The 18,802-nt window shown below is 43.8% G+C and overlaps 1 protein-coding gene across 2 annotated transcripts in view; it reads right to left on the bottom strand.

The window, feature by feature from the left end:
* Window positions 1-15,806, bottom strand: part of STXBP1 (syntaxin binding protein 1) — a 72,882-nt gene extending 57,076 nt beyond the window's left edge. Inside the window, exon 1 of one of the 2 annotated variants that reach the window (XM_066256133.1) lies at window positions 15,601-15,805. In XM_066256133.1, the coding sequence (XP_066112230.1) occupies window positions 15,601-15,637 (37 nt within the window). In that variant the 5' untranslated portion in view covers window positions 15,638-15,805. Of the gene's footprint in view, window positions 1-15,600 lie in introns of both variants that reach the window. The other variant, XM_066256132.1, reaches the window with a different exon arrangement.
* Window positions 15,807-18,802: the final 2,996 nt, after the last annotated feature.

The following is an 18,802-nucleotide window of genomic DNA, read 5'->3' on the forward strand; positions in this document are numbered from 1 at the left end:
TCTACTTTTCTCCATCTGTTTTTTCTCCTCTAAGAATAAAATAGGCTTTCTTAATATCTCACTCACTTCCTACAAGGTCAGCTCTTAGACCGAATAATTAGTATACATTAAAGTGAAACAACAGTGGCTTACAAAAAAGAAAGAAAGAAAGGAAGGCATACTGGAAGTCTGCCCTGAGAGCTTGCAATTTGAGCTATCAGTAGTTCTTCTTGCTTCAGAGCCCCAGAAATGTCCATTAAGATCAGATCAGTGTACATCAGAATAAATTATTTTGTTTTAACCAATGCAAACCTTCCCAAAGGGCATCAGAGTAGACAATCGCTGGCTGTTAGCTAGCGATTATTAGATTATGTGTCTACCAAAAGTATGAGTGGTTCATTTCCTTGATTCTTCCAACGATTAGTTCGGTGACCTTAAGCAGGTACACTAATCTCTGTAATTGTATCTTTGAGATAATATTAACACCTTGTGGTAGTCTTTCTTGTTTTCCAAGCAATGTTTTTGTATATTATTTAATGTGAGCCTTAAAAGAATTCTGTGATGCTGGGATTAGATTCCCCAATTTAAAAAGCAGCTAAATAACACATCCAGGTCACCCAGCCACTAAGCATTAAAACTGGAACTGTCAGTTGTATGTCTGACATCTAGTCCAGAATTTTTTCCAATACCCAACACTGATTCTTGCTGATTAAAAAAAAATTTTTTTTAAATAAGCATGATGGGGAAAATGCAAGTAAAACTCATACTTGCTTGAATGAAAATGAAGTCATAGGGAGTTCCAATCAAGATGACATGATAGGCAAATGTGGTACTCAGAACCTCCCACTACTAAATCAAAATTACAACTAAACTATACAACAACTGTCATTCAGAACTGCCTGAGATCTGGCTGCACAGCAGTCCTATAACTAGGGATATAAAAAAGCCCTTTAGAAGCCATTTAGTTAGAACTCCAACAGCATGAAAAAGGACATAGAAACCATAAAAAACAACGAGTCAGAAATGAAGGATACACTAACTGAAATGAAGAATACATTACAGGGAATCACCAGTAGAGTAGAGGAAGCAGAGAATCAAATCAGCAATTTGAAATATAAGGAAGCAGAAAACACCCAATCGGAACAGCAAAAAGAAAAGACTCCAAAAGAAACGAGGATAGTGTAAGGAGCCTCTGGGACAACTTCAAGTGTACCAACATTTGCATCATGGAGTGCTGGAAGGAGAGAGAGAGCAAGAAATTGAAAACTGATTTGAAAAAATAATGATGGAAAACTTCCCTAAACTGGTGAAGGAAATAAACATTAAGTCCACAAAGTGCAGAATGTCCCAAATAAGATGAACCCAAAGAGGTCCACACCAAAATACATCATAATTAAAATGTCAAATGTTAAAGACAAAAAGAGAATCTTAAAAACAGCAAGAAAAAAGCTGTTAGTTACCCGCAAGGGAACTACCATAAAACTTTCAGCTGATTTGTGAACAGAAACTTTGCAGGCCAGAAGGGACTGACAAGAAATATTCAAAGTGATGAAAAGCAAGGACCTACAACCAAGATTACTCTACCCAGCAAAGCTATCATTTAGAACTGAAGGACAGATAAAGAACTTCTCAGACAAGAAAAAGCTAAAGGAATTGTTCATCACCATCAAACCAGTATTACAAGAAATGTTAACGGGTCTTCTTTAAGAAGAAGAAAAAAAATTATTAAAAAAATATGAAAAATAAACAGCCATTAAAAAAAAAAAGCCTGACCAGGTGGTGGTGCAGTGGATAGAGCGTTGGACTGGGATGCAGAGGACCCAGGGTCAAAACCCCAAGGTCGCCGGCTTGAGCGCAGGCTCACCAGCTCGAGCACAGGGTCGCTGGCTTGAGTGTGGGATTCTAGACATGACCCCCATGGTTGCTGGCATGAGCCCAAAGGTCACTGACTTGAGCAAGGGGTCACTCTCTCTGCTGTAGCCCTGGGTCAAGGCACATATGAGAAAGTAATCAATGAACAAGCGATCAACGAACAACTAAGATGCCGCAATGAAGAATTGATGCTTCTCATCTCTCTCCCTTCCTGTCTGTCTGCCCCTATCTGTCCCTCTCTCTGATTCTCTCTGTCAAAAAAAAAGAAAAGAAAAAAGAAAGAAATCTTACCCTTTGCAACAGCAATGGATGTACCTGGAGAGTATCATGCTAAGTGAAACAAGTCAATCAGAGAAGACAAATACCATATGTTTTCACTTATATGTGGAATCTAAAGAACAATATAAACAAACAAAACAAACAGACTCATAGATACAGGGAACAGATGATTGGTGGGGGGGTGTTGGGAACTGGGTGAAAAAGAAGAAGGGGTTGAGAAGTACAGATTGCTAGTTACGAATAGTCATGGGCAAGTAAAGTATAGCATAGGAAATAGATAGGGGGTCCTTGGGTTACAACACAGTTTCATTCCTATGACAGTGACATAACCCGAATTTCGGTGTAAGTTGAAACATATCTTAGCCTAAGTCACTTACCTATCCTAACACAGTTGTAAAATCATAACCTAGAATATAAAAACATAACTAAGCCACAGAAAAAGGACATAAATGCACTGTACTGTGTATTCTTCTGCCGCACAACCAAACTAGTTTGCCCACGTAGTCTCTAGGTATGACTGACGCTAATGGCATAAGCCAAAACACTCAATTTCTTCAAGTTTTATGGGAGTGAGCATCGTCAACTCGAAACGTCGTATGTCAAGACTGTCATAACCTGAGGAACCCCTGGCGTCAGTAATACCGTAATAACTATATATGGTGCAGGTGGGTACTGGAAATATCAGGGGGGACACTTTGTAAAGTACACCTGAAACTAATACAAAATCTTTAATGTAAACTGCAACTGAACATTTTTTAGATTACAGAAAGGTTAAAAATAAGAATAAGTAAGTAAAATACAGTGAAGTCTTAGATACCTCACTCTAACTCCAGCTCCAGCAGCAGCCCTGCACGGAAGTAACTGACTGAGGCAATCAAGTAAGAGGATTCAGCTGGGAGCTCTCCAAGCCCTTCCCTTATAGGCAGCCATAGGACTAGGGTCCAAAATTTATGGCTGCTGAGTTCCTAGTGGTAACTATAAAATTTGGCCTGCCTACTCCACTGAAGAAAAGATACTTCATTAGTTGCCAAATACCTGTTTGTCTAAGAGGTGCTGTGTGGCAAAAAAAAAAAAAAAAGAAAAGAAAGAAAGAAGCCAGAGGGGAAATCTTTCAGGGTACATTCAATAAGCCATTTTTGGAGCCCGTGTTGAATATATGCTTTCTTGCATTTAACAGTTAACACGTAAATAATACCTGAGTCCCAAACCACTCATAGAAACTTTGCCCCAATTTAAACTACTTATCACTCCATAAGAGTAACATCTAGTTCAAACAAAGGAAGAGGCCCTGACCGGGTGGCTCAGTGGATAAAACATCATCCCATTATCCTGAGGTTGTGGGTTTGATCCCTAGTCAGGCATGTGCCAGAAGTAATCAATGAGTGCACAACTAAAAATGGAACAACTAAGTAAAATCAGTTGATGCTTCTCTCTCTGTCTCTCAAATCAGTGGAAAAATTAAAATTTTAAAAAAGGAAGACTACATTCAGAAATAAATGGCAAGAATACTGCATATTAAATCTGGGGGGCAGGGGGAAACTATGGGATTCAACCAAGGCTGGACTCAGTCTTAGATACTTTTTTTTTTTAATTTTTTTTTGTATTTTTCTGAAGCTGGAAATGGGGAGAGACAGTCAGACAGACTCCCACATGCGCCCGACCAGGATCCACCCGGGACGCCCACCAGGGGCGATGCTCTGCCCACCAGGGGGCGATGCTCTGCCCCTCCAGGGCGTCACTCTGCCGCAATCAGAGCCACTCTAGCGCCTGGGTCAGAGGCCAAGGAGCCATCCCCAGCGCCCGGCCATCTTTGCTCCAATGGAGCCTTGGCTGTGGGAGGGGAAGAGAGAGACAGAGGAAGGAAGGGGGGGTGGAGAAGCAAATGGGTGCTTCTCCTATGTGCCCTGGCCGGGAATCGAACCTGGGTCCCCCGCACGCCAGGCCGACGCTCTACCGCTGAGCCAACTGGCCAGGGCCCTTAGATACTTTTATTAGAAAAAAAAAAATTGCCTGACCAGGTGGTGGCGCAGTGGATAGAGCGTCGGACTGGGATGCGGAAGGACCCAGGTTCGAGACCCCGAGGTCGCCAGCTTGAGCGCGGGCTCATCTGGCTTGAGCAAAGAGCTCACCAGCTTGGACCCAAGGTCGCTGGCTCAAGCAAGGGGTTACTCGGTCTGCTGAAGGCCCACGGTCAAGGCACATGTGAGAAAGCAATCAATGAACAACTAAGAAGTCGCAACGCGCAACGAGAAACTGATGATTGATGCTTCTCATCTCTCTCCGTTCCTGTCTGTCTGTCCCTGTCTATCTCTGCCTCTGTAAAAAAAAAAAAAAAAAAAAAAAAAATTAATTAAGCACTCGAAATTAAGGACACACATCACAACATAGACGGAAGAAACTGATTTTTTTTTTAAGACAGTTAAAGCCTGACCAGGCGGTGGCGCAGTGGATAGAGCGTCGGACTGGGATGCAGAGGACCCAGGTTCAAGACCCCGAGGTCGCCAGCTTGAGCGTGGGCTAATCTGGTTTGAGCAAAGCTCACCAGCTTGGACCCAAGATCACTGGCTTGAGCAAGGGGTTACTCGGTCTGCTGAAGGCCCGCAGTCAAGGCACATGTGAGAAAGCAATCAATGAACAACTAAGGTGTTGCAACGAAAAACTGAAGATTGATGCTTCTCATCTCTCTCCATTCCTGTCTGTCTGTCCCTAAATATCCCTCTCTCTGACTCTCTGTAAAAAAAAAAGGGGGAAAAAGATAGTTAAAATAGACAAGTCTCTAGCAAGTATTTTCATAAAAACAACACAAACAGAGTAGAATAAGAAAGGATGCAGAATATCTTTTAAAAGCTCTATGAATTTAGCCTGACCTGTGGTGGCGCAGTGGTCAACCTGTAATGCTGAGGTTGCAGGTTTGAAATCCCAGGCTTGCCTGGCCAAGGCACACACAAGAAACAACTACTGCTTCTCGCTCCTATCCCCCTTTCTCTCTCTCCATCTCCTGTCTCTAAAATCAATAAATAAAATCTTTAAAAAAATATAAACAAAAATTCTACAAATTTAATTTAGTTAATATAATTTAATTTTTAAGTTAAAAGGCTTGCTTTATAAGGAAATATAAATTGCCAAAACTGACTAAAGAAGTAGAACTCCTAAGTAAACAAACAGTAATCAAATAAATCTAAAAGGCTGTCAAATATTTATCTTCTTCCCCCCGACCCAAAAGCAACAAATTCAGAGTTTTATGGATAAATCATTTTTTTTAATCTTTAATTTTATTTATTCATTTTATTTTATTTATTTATTTATTTATTTTTTCATTTTTCTGAAGCTGGAAACAGGGAGAGACAGTCAGACAGACTCCCGCATGCGCCCGACCGGGATCCACCCGGCACGCCCACCAGGGGCAACGCTCTGCCCACCAGGGGGCGATGCTCTGCCCATCCTGGGCGTCGCCATGTTGCGACCAGAGCCACTCTAGCGCCTGAGGCAGAGGCCACAGAGCCATCCCCAGCGCCCGGGGCCATCTTTGCTCCAATGGAGCCTTGGCTGCGGGAGGGGAAGAGAGAGACAAAGAGGAAAGCGCGGCGGAGGGGTGGAGAAGCAAATGGGCGCTTCTCCTGTGTGCCCTGGCCGGGAATCGAACCCGGGTCCTCCGCACGCTAGGCCGACGCTCTACCGCTGAGCCAACCGGCCAGGGCTATTTATTCATTTTAGAGAGGAGAGAGAGGACCTGGAAGCATCAACTCCCATATGTGCCTTGACCAGGCAAGCCCAGGGTTTCAAACCGGCGACCTCAGCATTTCCAGGTCGACGCTTTATCCACTGCGCCACCACAGGTCAGGCTGGATAAATTATTTCTAACATTCAAAAGGAATCTCCATGTTATCTGATGTATTCTGGAACATATAAAAAGATCGGACACTTTCCAATCCATTTAAAGAGAAATTCTGATGCTTAAGATCTAAAACTAATTTAAAAGAGAGAAAGAAATATATATAATATAGAGTTCAACTGTTCATTCCAAACATTTAGTGAATGCCCACTATACACCAGCATTGTTCTTCAAGGTGCAGGGGATACAGCAGTGAACAAAACAGTCTAAGCACTCATGGAGCTTACATTAGGTTGGTGGAGGCAAGGACAAACTAGTAAGAACAAAATGTCAGGTTTGACAATTCAGCATGATAAGGGGGAGAGGAAATTGTAGGGAAATCAGGATAGTGTCCATCTTATATAAAGTACTCAAAGAAGATGCCATTGGTGAGGTGGCATTTGATATGAGACCTAAAGGAATTAAGGGAACATGAATGCGGATATCTGAAGAAAGAACATTTCAGACACAGGGAATAGCAAAGAGAAAGCCCTGATATGGGGTCATCCTTGGAATGATCAAAGAAGAGCAAGAAGGCTCTAATATTAATGAATATAGATGCAAAGATAATGAGCAAAATTTAATAATACAGAAAAAAGAACAAACATAACTATCAAGTAAAGTTTATTTAAAAAGTATTCATTGCGCCCTGGCCAGACGGCTAAGTGGATAAAGCATCATCATCCCCGTGTGCCAAGGTCTTGGGTTCAATCCCCAGTCAGGGCACAAATGAGAAGCAATCAATAAGTATACAATTAAATGAAACAGTGAAGTAAAAGCAACAAGTTGATGCTTCTTATCCTCTACCTCCCTTCCTGTCTCTCTCTCAGAAAAAAATTTTAAAAAAATAAAATATAAAGAAATATAACATAAATTCTTTTAATACATGAATATGGTACATCTCTCCATTCATTTCAGCCTTCTTTGATTTCTTTCATCAGTGTTCTGTAGCTTTCAGCATACAGATCTGGAACATACAGTATTTCATGGTTTTTTATTCTATTGTAAATGGCACTTCTAAATTTCAATTTCTTTTTTATTTATTTACTTATTTATTCATTTTAGAGAAGAGAGAGAAAGGGAGAGAGAGAGAGACAAAGAGGGAGAAAGAGAAGAGAGAGAGACAGAGAAGAGAAGGTGGGGAGGAGCTGGAAGCATCAACTCCCATATGTGCCTTGACCAGGCAAGCCCAGGGTTTCGAACCGGCGACCTCAGCATTTCCAGGTCGACGCTTTATCCACTGCGCCACCACAGATCAGGCTAAATTTCAATTTCTAATTGTTCATTGCTTCTATATAAAAATACAATTTCTGTAAAATGTCTTTGTACCTTGTGACTTTGCTAAACTCATACAATTCTTGTTTTCACAGCTTGCTCCCTTCTTTGTGAAGCTAAGAATCACTATTTTCACATAGCAAAACAACAAAGAAACTAAAATATTAAAAGTGAATTTGTTAAAATGCCAATTTTCCCCAAATTGATCTACAGATTCAACACAATTCAAATCAAAATCCCAGAAAGATTCAGAAATAGAAACTGGTGAGCTGATTCTATAATTTATATGGAAAAGCAAATGAACCCAAACAACCAAAACAATTTTGAAAAGGAAATAAAGTTAAAGAACTCACAGTACCTGGTTTTCAGTCTTACTTGACAGCTATAGTAATTGAGACAGACTGGATATTGGTGAAAGCATACATACAGGTCAACAAAACAGAATAGGGAGTCTAGAAATAGACCTGCTCATATATGGTCAACTGGTTTTCAACAAAAAACAAAGATAGTTCAATGGAATAAATAATAGTCTTTTCAACAAATGGTGCTGGAACTACTGGGCATTCACATACCGGAAAGAAAAAAAAGTCATATTCACACAAACTTGAATCTTGACCCTAACTCACACAATACAAAGAAATTAAATGGATCAAAGACTATGTAAGGCCTAAAACTATAAAACTTCAAGAAGAAAACACAGAAAATATAGCCTGACCTGTGTGGATAATGTCAGCTGGGACTGCTGAGATTGTGGGTTGGAATCCTAGGCTTGCCTGATCAAGGCACATATGAGAAGCAACTATTATGAGTTGATGTTTTCCACTTCTTCCTGCCCCCCATTCTCTCTCTTACTCTCCTCTCTCTAAAATCAATAAATAAAATCTTTTTTTAAAAAAAAAACACGCCTGACCAGGCGGTGGCGCAGTGGATAGAGCGTCAGACTGGGATGCTGAGGATCCAGGTTCAGGACCTCGAGGTCGCCAGCTTGAGTGCGGGCTCATCTGGTTGGAGCAAAAGCTCATCAACTTGGACCCAAGGTTGCTGGCTCGAGCAAGGAGTTACTTGGTTTGCTGTAGGCCCACAATCAAGGCACATATTGAGAAAGCAATCAATAAACTAAGGTGTCACAACAAAAAACTAATGATTGATGATACTTCTCATCTCTCTCTCCGTTCTTGTCTGTCCCTGTCTATACCTCTCTCTCTGTCTCTGAAAAAAAAAAAAACACAAAAAAAATAATGTAAAACATAGAAAATCTTCGTGAACTTGGGCTAGACAAAAAAAATTTATTATTGATTTTAGAGAGAAAGGATGGGAGAGAAAGAGAGAAACACTGATTTGTTGTTCCACTTATACATTCATTGGTTGATTCTTTTATCCCCAACAGGGGATTGAACCCACAAACTTGGTATATCTCAGGATAATCTTCTAACCCAGTGATTTTCAACCTGTTTACACTTCAGGACCTACCTATGAAAATAGTAGAATTATTTGGGGGACCACTAAGACAGAAATCATCCTAAACATAAGCAAATTCTATCAAGACCACTGGGTCTATAATCTTCATACAACATCAGGGTGGTTAACTCTTTCACAGGCCAGCATGAAATTTCTGGCGGACCAGTCAGAGGACTAGTAGTTAAAAAACACTGCTCTAATCAACTGAGCTACCCAGCCAGGGCAGGCAGATTTCTTAAATAGAATACCAAAAGCACAATCTATAAAAGAAAAAAAAATTGATAAAATGAACTTCATCAAAATATAGAACTTTTGCTTTTTTTGAAAAATACTTTTTTTTTTAATTTATTTTTCTGAAGTTGGAAACGGGGAGGCAGTCAGATAACTCCCGCATGCGCCCCACGGGGACCCACCGGGCACGCCCATCAGGGGGTGTCGCTCTGTTGCAACCAGAGCCATTCTAGCGCCTGAGGAAGAGGCCATGGAGCCATCCTCAGCGCCCGGGCCATCTTTGCTCCAATGGAGCCTTGGCTGTGGGAGGGGAAGAGAGAGACAGAGAGGAAAGAGAGGGGGAGGAATGGAGAAGCAGATGGGCGCTTCTCCTGTGTCCCCTAGCCAGGAATCAAACCCCGGACTCCTGCACACCAGGCCGACGCTCTACCACTGAGCCAACCAGCCAGGGCCTTGAAAATACTTTTTTAATTGATTTAAATTTATTGTGTTTACATAGATTCTACTGTCCCCCCAAATGCATCCCCCCTCCCCGGTGTTCCCCTCAATGTCCCCCTTGCCCCCTTCCCCCAATGTCCTCCCCCATTCCTGTTATAGAGAGCAGGATTTCCTTTTCTGCTCTCTATAACGCTGTATTGTGTGTAATTTCACCAATTTCTTTCCCTTCTCAGATCCCATCCTCTCATCCCTTTCCCTCTGTCCACTTTCCCTCTGGTCCCTTTGATCCTGCCTCTGCCTCTATTCCGTTCCTCAGTTCACATTGTTCATTGGATTCTTCAAATGAGTGAGGTCATATGATATTTTTCTTTCTCTACCTGGCTTATTTCACTCAACATAATAGTTTCCAGGTTCATCCATGTTGTCGCAAAAGGTAAGATTTCCTTCTTTTTCATGGCCCCATAGTATTCCATTGTGTATATGTACCATGGCTTTTTAATCCACTCGTCCACTGACGGACACTTGGGCTGTTTCCAGATCCTGGCTATTGTTAACAATGCTGCCATAGGGAGATGAAAAAATATTCAACATCACTAATTAGAGAAATGCAAATTAAAACCACAATGAGATACCACCTCACACCAGCCAGAATGGGGCTCATTAACAAAACAACACAGCATAAGTGCTGGCGAGGATGTGGAGAAAAGGGAACCCTCCTGCACTGCTGGTGGGAATGAAGACTGGTGCAGCCACTGTGGAAAACAGTATGGAGATTCCTCAAAAAATTAAAAATAGAACTGCCTTTTAACCCAGCTATCCCACTTTTAGGAATATATCCCAAGAACACCACATCACTGATTCAAAAGAAAAACTTTCAATAGAATAAAAAGACAAGTCACAAACAGAAAATATTATATTTGTAAGTCATATTATCTGATGAAAGCCTTGTTCCTAGAATATATAAAGACCTCCATATTTAAGGTTTTAAAAATGTATTTTCCACCTGCAGTTGGGAATCCCCAGATGCAGAAGGCCAACTGTATGCATTGTCCTAAACCATTTTATGTAAGAGACTTAAGCATTGTGGTTTTTGGCATCGTGGAGGTCCTGGAACCAATCTCCAGTGGATATCCATGGATGACTGAAGTTTCTAGGGAGTCAAAAGTTCCATACGGATTTTCACTATGCAGGTTGGGCACCCCTAACCCCTGCATTGTTCAAGTCTCGGCTGAAATAACAACGATGCTGGTAGGAATGTAAAATGGCAGAGCTACTTTGGAAAACAATTTGACAGTTTCTTATAAAGTTAAATACACTTGTCATATGACCCATTCATCCCACTCCTAGGTACAGGGGGTCCTCGGGGTCCTCAGGTTGCGACAGTCTCAACATATGACGTTTTGAGTTTACGACACTCCCATAAAAACTTTTAAAAACTGAGACATAGTGTTTAGGCTTACGCCGTTAGCGTCATACTTACAAACTATGTGGGCGAACTAGTTTGGCTGCGCGTGGGGGAAGAATATGCAGTATTCTTTTTCTGTGGTTTAGTTGTGCTTTTATGTTCTAGATCATGATTTTACAACTGGGTTAGGATAGGTAAGTGACTTAGGCTAGGGAGTGTTTCGACTTAACACCAAAAGTCAGGCTATGTCACTGTTGTAGGAACAGAACCGTGTGGTAACCCAAGGACCCTCTGTATTTACATAACCAAGTGATATGTTCCCACCAAAACCTATGTGTGACTGAATACTCATATAAACATTATAGAAGCATCAGCAATTGCCCCAAAGTGTAAATAACTCAAATGTCCTTCAGCTGGGAAATAGATAAACAAACGAAAGTACATCCATACAACAGAATAACAGTCAGTAACAAGAAGGGACCCACTACAGATACAGGCAACATGGATGATTCTCACATGCACTATGATAAGAGGTCACATTTAAGAAGCTATACGAGTCTATTAATATGACATTCTGGCAAAAGCAAAATTATAGGGACTGTAAACAGTTCAGCACTTGCCAGGGGCTGGGGATGAGGGTGGGAGAGGCTCACTAGAAAGGGGCAGCACACAGAATTTTGAGGGGGTGATGGCACCACTCTGTATTCTCATTACACTGCTGGTGGCGTGACTGTATGTGATGGGTGAAATCTGAAAAACTGTTCACTAAAAGGGGTGAATTTTACTGTGCACAAATTCTATCTTAATTTAAAAACGGAATATGTATTTAATATTTCAAGATATACTTGTTTCTTTTTTTAAAAAAGTGTAAGAAAAAAAAAAAGTGTAAGAAATGAATAAAGACTGCTTCTATCATGATGTCCTCTCAATTTGTGACACATCCCATGAATCATGGCCCCATCTGAAAAAGGTACGTATTTAACACACAAACAGAAAGTACATTCTTTTCCAAAAGAATGTGATTCTTATAAGAGATCACGAGGAGAAACTAACAGCTAGGAAATTAGAAAAACACACCCTCCCTTTTGTAGTCCTTGCATCTTTGTAACACACTGACAAAATTTCAGGGAACAGGAATAAACTCTGGATTATACAACATGGATTTACATAATTGAAACATCATCTATTAACATAAAATAGATACTAATATGCCATAAAAATGAAATTGTCCTTCTCTTACAATCTCTTTGTAGAGAGCAAAAAACAACAGTTATGGGGGGGAAAGGTAAATAAATTAGGACTGGGAACAGAAATTGGGTCAGATTACAAATTGTTCATATGTTTCAGGTCCATTCTCCATTTTCCAGTTCATTTGCACCTCCTTCAAAAAGTTTATCTGAGGGTGATGGGTATACAACATAGTAGACTGTCCAAGTGATATGGAGATGTTTTCTCTAAATCTATGTACTCTTGTTGGCCAATGCCACTCAGTTAAATTTAATTGTCTAAATTTAAAAAAAAAAAGTTTATCTGAGACTCTGCTTTCTCCCTCAAAACTCTGGCCCCACAGGATAGTAGTTTGTTTCTTCTCAAAATCTTCTAACACTTTCATTGACCCACTTGGTGGATCTTTGCATAACAACATTTACTGAGTTTACAGTATGCTAATAACTATGCTAAATGCTATACCTGCATTACATCATTTAGTAATATAGAACCCAAAAATGTAGGTGCAATTACTACCCACTTTACAGATGAAGAAATTGAGGCACAAAAATGTCCCATTGTTTGCAAAAGTCATACAATTATTACGTGATAGATAAGAATTTTATCCCAGGTAGTCCATTTCCAAAGCCCATTCTCTGAACCGCTATATATAAGATTAGTCATTTATTCAGTATTTCCTGAGTACCAAGCACTAATTCACAACACTAAAGATAGACATAAGAACAAAACAAGGTCCTACTCTCCCCTGAAGGAACTTCTGCTCTAACTGTACAAGGCCAACACAAAGAAGTACAATACTCTGAGTATACCTGAAGTGTGCTAGGAAGTGACAGGGAAAACTTGGGACACAGATGGTATCTCAGAATACAGGATTGTCTACGTCTGTCACACAATATGAAAGTGTCCTGGCCTGACTAGACAGTGGCGCCGTGGATAGAGCGTCGAACTAGGATGCGGAGGACCCAGGTTCGAGACCCCAAGGTCGCCAGCTTGAGCACAGGCTCACCTGGCTTAAGCAAAACTCACCAGCTTGGACCCAAGGTCGCTGGCTCGAGCAAGGGGTCACTCGGTCTGCTGAAGGCCCATGATCAAGTCACATATGAGAAAGCAAATCAATGAACTAAGGTGTCGCAACAAAAAAACCAAACTGATGATTGATGCTTCTCATCTCTCTGTTCCTGTCTGTCTGTCCCAATCTATCCCTCTCTCTGACTCTTTCTCGGTCTCTGTAAAAAAAAAAAAAAAAAAAAAAAAAAAGTGTCCTGTATTTTAGTCACTCTGTATTCTATAACTCCTAACAGGCTCCTTAACAAACATTTGTTGAATGAACAACTAAAGTTGACCCATCTCCTCTACTTTTATTGTTTCTGTACCGACTGCCATTCTAAAATTCAACTCAGAAAGATGTGACAAGCCAGAACTACCTTTATTTTGCTTTTTATCCTTCATTCGTTCATTTACTTTTTTTTTTTTTTCTGAAGCTGGAAACGGGGAGAGACAGTCAGACAGACTCCCACATGCGCCCGACCGGGATCCACCCGGCACGCCCACCAGGGGCGAAGCTCTGCCCACCAGGGGCAATTCTCTGCCCCTCCGGGGCGTCGCTGCGACCAGAGCCACTCTAGCGCCTGGGGCAGAGGCCAAGGAGCCATCCCCAGCGCCCGGGCCATCTTTGCTCCAATGGAGCCTTGGCTGCGGGAGGGGAAGAGAGAGACAGAGAGGAAGGGGGGGGGGGGTGTGGAGAAGCAAATGGGCGCCTCTCCTATGTGCCCTGGCCGGTAATCGAACCCAGGTCCCCCGCAAGCCAGGCCGACGCTCTACCGCTGAGCCAACTGGCCAGGGCCAACATTACAGGATCTCCACGGGTCCTTCCAGCCCTAAACACCCTTGATTCTCCTTAGAAAAGAGAAGGTATGTGATTCACATACCTTCATGGGGAGGGCAAGTGCTATAGCGGGCACTTAAAAAAAAAAAAAACCTGCTCATTTAGGGTTCAATTTTTGTAACAATTTTCTTCTCCTGTATTGGGATATTTTCTGTACATCATCAAAAAGACTGGGGGGAAAACAGTAATGATGTTCAAAAAGAACACTACAAAGCCAAAAACATTTGGTAGCAAAAGGAGAGAGGAGAGTGTGTACTATAACAGGAGAGAATCATCGGAAAGGAAACGAATTTCCATCGTTTTTATTTTATTTCCTCTTATCCTCTCCTCCAGAGAAAAGGCCAGTCTTAATTGTCTTCTAATTCCAAAAGAGGTAACAAAAACCACAGCCAATCCTGACACATTTTTGTTAAAGAAATAGCCAAAATACTGAAGAGGCATCGTTTGTTTACACATCCCTAATCTTAGCACCGAGGACGCCGTTTTCCAAATATTACCCACCCACATCAACCCTCCCCTGCGGCTGGCACTCACCGCCGTCCATTTTTAAAAATCCATTTACGTCGAGCGTTTCATCCAAACCCATAAACAACCATTTCCTCCCTGCAACAGTGGTCTGAAAAGCCCAGAACGTTCAGCCAAGCAAGGGCTGAGTCGTGCAAACAGAGAGACTGCAGACTGCGGTGCTGGGCAGGGCCACTCCTCGCGCCGCACGCTACAGTTTTGCTCATCCCCGGTGTGATTTAGGAGGGTTCAGGACCCTGATAAGATCCCGCCCTTGAAACCAAGACCCGGTAACCGGAGGAGGAGAGAGGCAGCCTCAGCACAGCAGAGCCGAGCCGAGCCGAGCCGAGGGAAGACTGGCTTCTCTCCAGCTGCCAGGAGTGGCCCAGGCTGGGCGCGCGAAGCCGCTCCCAGGTGGGTCTCTCTGCAGCCGGGGACCGCGGCTCCGGCTTCCCGGGAGGGAGGAGGAAGGGGGAGGAGGACGCAGGCCGGGATTTCGCTCGTCACGATTCACGAAGGAGGGTGGGAAAGAGGGAGGGACTGAAGAAAGAAAAAGCAGTGGGATCAAGGGGCTTAGGGAATAAAGAAAGCAAGGAAGGGGGGGACAAGGGAAATGGTGGGAAGGTGATGGAGTGAAGAAGAACGGAGTGCACGGGACGGTGATAGGGTGCAGAAGGCAAGGGTAATAAACAGCAGAGGGTCAAGGCGAAGAGAAGGGAAAAGGATGGGGTGCCGGGGGTGAAGGGGGAGGAAAAATGAATGGAGTGAAGAGAGAAATGGGTTTGTGAAGAGGGGGAGAGGGGGGTGCAGGCAAGAGAGGGATGGGGATGAAGGGAAGGGACGGGGGATAAGGCGAGGGGATGGATGTAAAGGGGAGGACGGGAGAAGGAGGAGAGATGGGAGAAGGAGGAGGGATGGGAGAAGGAGGGGGAAGGGTGTGGAATTCGGGAAGGGAATTGCTGGGGAAGAAGGGAAGCGGACGCGGGCCGCAGGAGGCCGGAGGGACTTCCCTCGGAGGGCGGCGCCGGAATAACGGAGCCCTCCCAGCCATAAGCCCCCGGCCGGGCGGGGCGAGCGGCCAGCCCGGAGGCCCGGGCGCTGCGGGCAGGTACAGCGCCAAGCTCCTCCCGGGCAGCCGCAGCCCCGGCCTGCGGAGCGGACCGCGACTCCACTTACTCTCTCCGACCACGGCTTTGAGGCCAATGGGTGCCATCGCGCCGTGCGAGTCTTCGGGATCCGAGCCTCCTCACGCGACGCCCGGGGACACCGCCGCCTCCCCGGATGGGCGCGCTCTGCTGGCTGCAGCCCGCCGCCCCAAAGCCGCTCCAGGGACCGACTGACGCGCGGACTCCGCGCGGGGGCGCCGCGCGAGCCACAGCCAGGCTGCCGACCCGCAGGCGAGCGCGCGCGGGGGCGGGGCCTCGCGCTAGCCGTTAGCGTCACCCGCGCGCCTACGCCAATCGCACTGCGGCCCGAGGCCTCGGCCCCGCCCCCTGAGATGCGGCTAGGCGCGAGGCGGCCTCTGGCTGGAGCCAGAGCCGCGCCTTCCCCCCTCACCTCACGCGCTGCGCGCCCCCGGCAACCGCGCGCTCCGGGATAGCGAGGTCCTAAAGTCCCCTGCGCACCTGAGTCCCTGGGCACAGGCTAGTAACACTCTCCATCTTGCTGAAATCCATCTGTGTTCCTGTCTTTCCTCTTTTTGGTAGCCTTTCATTACCCTCTTCCCATAAAAGGAATTCGGAGGCTAGATCTCTTATTAGTAGTATCCACTCCCAACCACAACATAACGTGCGGTTAGCTTACCGACACCATCTCTATCTCTCTGGGCACCTATTCATAGATCCACCATTCACTGAACTGGTAGATGTCAAGCTCCATGCTAAACCCCTTACATACATCATCTCATTAAATTCTCACAATAATTGGGCGTTGTTTTTAATCCCCATTTTTCAGATGAAAAGAACAGGCTCAAAGAACTGAGCACTAGACTAGACCTCAAACTGTGTATCATTCATTAGCAAATATTTATTGTTATCTCACCACTGTATGTAGAACGCTATTCTAGAGCACTCAAAGTCTAGAAATGTTTAAGTCCCAAATCTGGTAAGAATCGCTAAGTGCCTGACCTGTGGTGGTGCAATGGATAAAGTGTCGACCTAGAATGCTGAGGTCGCTGGTTGAAAACCCAGGAGGGCTTGCCTGATCAAGACACATATGGGGGTTGATGTTTCCTGCTCCTCCCCCCTTCTCTCTCTTTCTCTCCTACCCTCTCTAAAATGAATAAATAAAATCTTAAAAATATATATGCTATGGGACTACTCTTGATTTCAGTATCTCCTTCCTGGAGCTCACATTTATCAAAGTGGTCCTAGATTTTGCTTGAATTTATTTGTTGAAGGGGGAGTTTACTTTTAAAATATGGGACAGGGCTCACCTCTGGCTTCAAAAAAAGAAATTACTAGAGTCCATTAAAAATCAAAATGCACCTGACTTGTGGTGGCACAGTGAATAAAGCATCAACCTGGAATGCTGAAGTCGCCATTTCAAAACCCTGGGCTTGCCTAGTCAAGGCACATGTGAAAAGCAACTACTACGAGTTGATGTTTCCTACTTCTTTCTCTCTTCTTTCTAAAACTCTGGTTGGCACACTGTGGCTCATGAGCCACATGTGGCTCTTTGGCCCCTTGAGTGTGGCTCTTCTACAAAATACCACGTGCGGGCACTACCTCGATAAGAAATGTACCTACCTATATAGTTTAAATTTTAAAAATTTGACTCTCAAAAAAAATGTCAATCGTTGTATTGTTGATATTTGGCTCTGTTGACTAATGAGTTTGCTGACCACGGCTCTAAAATAAACAAATAAAGTATTTTAAAAATAAAAAGGGACAGGAGAGCTAATAGTTGTAAAGCCAATAAATGCTTCTTAGGTTTTTGAAACATCTCTGTGAGCTAGGTCTTTTTCTTGTTGTTGTTGTTGTTTTTTTTTTCTTTACAGAGACAGCGAGAGGGATAGACAGGGACAGACAGACAGGAACGGAGAGATGAGAAGCATCAATCATTAGTTTTTCGTTGCGCATTGCAACAACTTAGTTGTTCATTGATTGCTTTCTCATATGTGCCTTGACCGCGGGCCTTCAGCAGACCGAGTAACCTCTTGCTTGAGCCAGCGACCTTGAGCTCTAGCTGGTGAGCTTTTGCTCAGACCACATGAGCCGCACTCAAGCTGGCGACCTCAGGGTCTCGAACCTGGGTCTTCAGCATCCCAGTCCGACGCTCTATCCACTGCGCCACCGCCTGGTCAGGCGGTCTTTTTCTTAAGAATGTTAAGAAGTATAATAATAGCCTGACCTGTGGTGGCGCAGTGGATAAAGTGTCGACCTGGAAACGCTGAGGTTGCCGGTTCGAAACCCTGGGCTTGCCTGGTCAAGGCACATATGGGAGTTGATGCTTCCAGCTCCTCCCCCCTTCTCTCTGTCTCTCCTCTCTCTCTCTCTCTGTCTGTCTCTCCCTCTCCTCTCTAAAATGAATAAATAAAAAAAATAATAATAATAATAAAAAAATTTTTAAAAAAAGTATAATAATATAGATGAGGAAGTTGAAATTTAGGGAAGATAACTACTTTGCTAGTAAATGATAAAGGAAAGGAAAGACTCTGAATTCTAAACACTTATTTTAGGCCACAAATAAAGAATCTGAAACCTGAAGGACGACTTGCCTAAGGTCAGGCAGTAAACAATGAGGACACCAGGCTACATGTCCTAGTTCAGCCACCAACCCTAGGGTATGAAGGTTTGACCATCTTCTTATCTCCACCCCAATATATCCAAACAGAACCTTCATATGACTTCTCAGAGTGAGAAAGTATTCATCTGTTATCTCTTTATGTCTGGGCTCAGCCTTTTACCCAACAAAGATATTGATAGTCTCAGTGCAGTTACAGAAGGAAGAAATAGTTTGCAAATGTGAGGGAACTTAAGATGCAGTTGAGATGCCACATACTCATTGATTTTCATTGAATTCTCACTATGGCCCCATGAGGTCGGTGCTATTATTATTCTCTCTTCCTGAGGCGCAGGAAAGTTAAGTCACTTGCCTAAGGCTCTAAGTGCAGAACCGGGTTTCACGATCTGACCTCCGATGCTCAGGGGTGAACGCCCAGAACCCAGGCGCTGCCCCAGTGCCCTCCCTAGTGGAGAGGTTTGGCTCTGTGAACAGCTTGCTGGGAACGCATCAGCAACAAGAGCCAGAATCCCTCGGGAGTCCAGACTCACGCGGAGTCTACCATCCCAGAGCCTTAAACAGTCTGAAGACAAGACCGGACTATGTACCAGAGATGCTCTGGGCTGGTCCACTGCCCCGCCCGCCCGGCGCGCAG

This window comes from Saccopteryx bilineata, chromosome 2 (genome assembly GCF_036850765.1).
Source record: "Saccopteryx bilineata isolate mSacBil1 chromosome 2, mSacBil1_pri_phased_curated, whole genome shotgun sequence".
NCBI lineage: Eukaryota > Metazoa > Chordata > Mammalia > Chiroptera > Emballonuridae > Saccopteryx > Saccopteryx bilineata.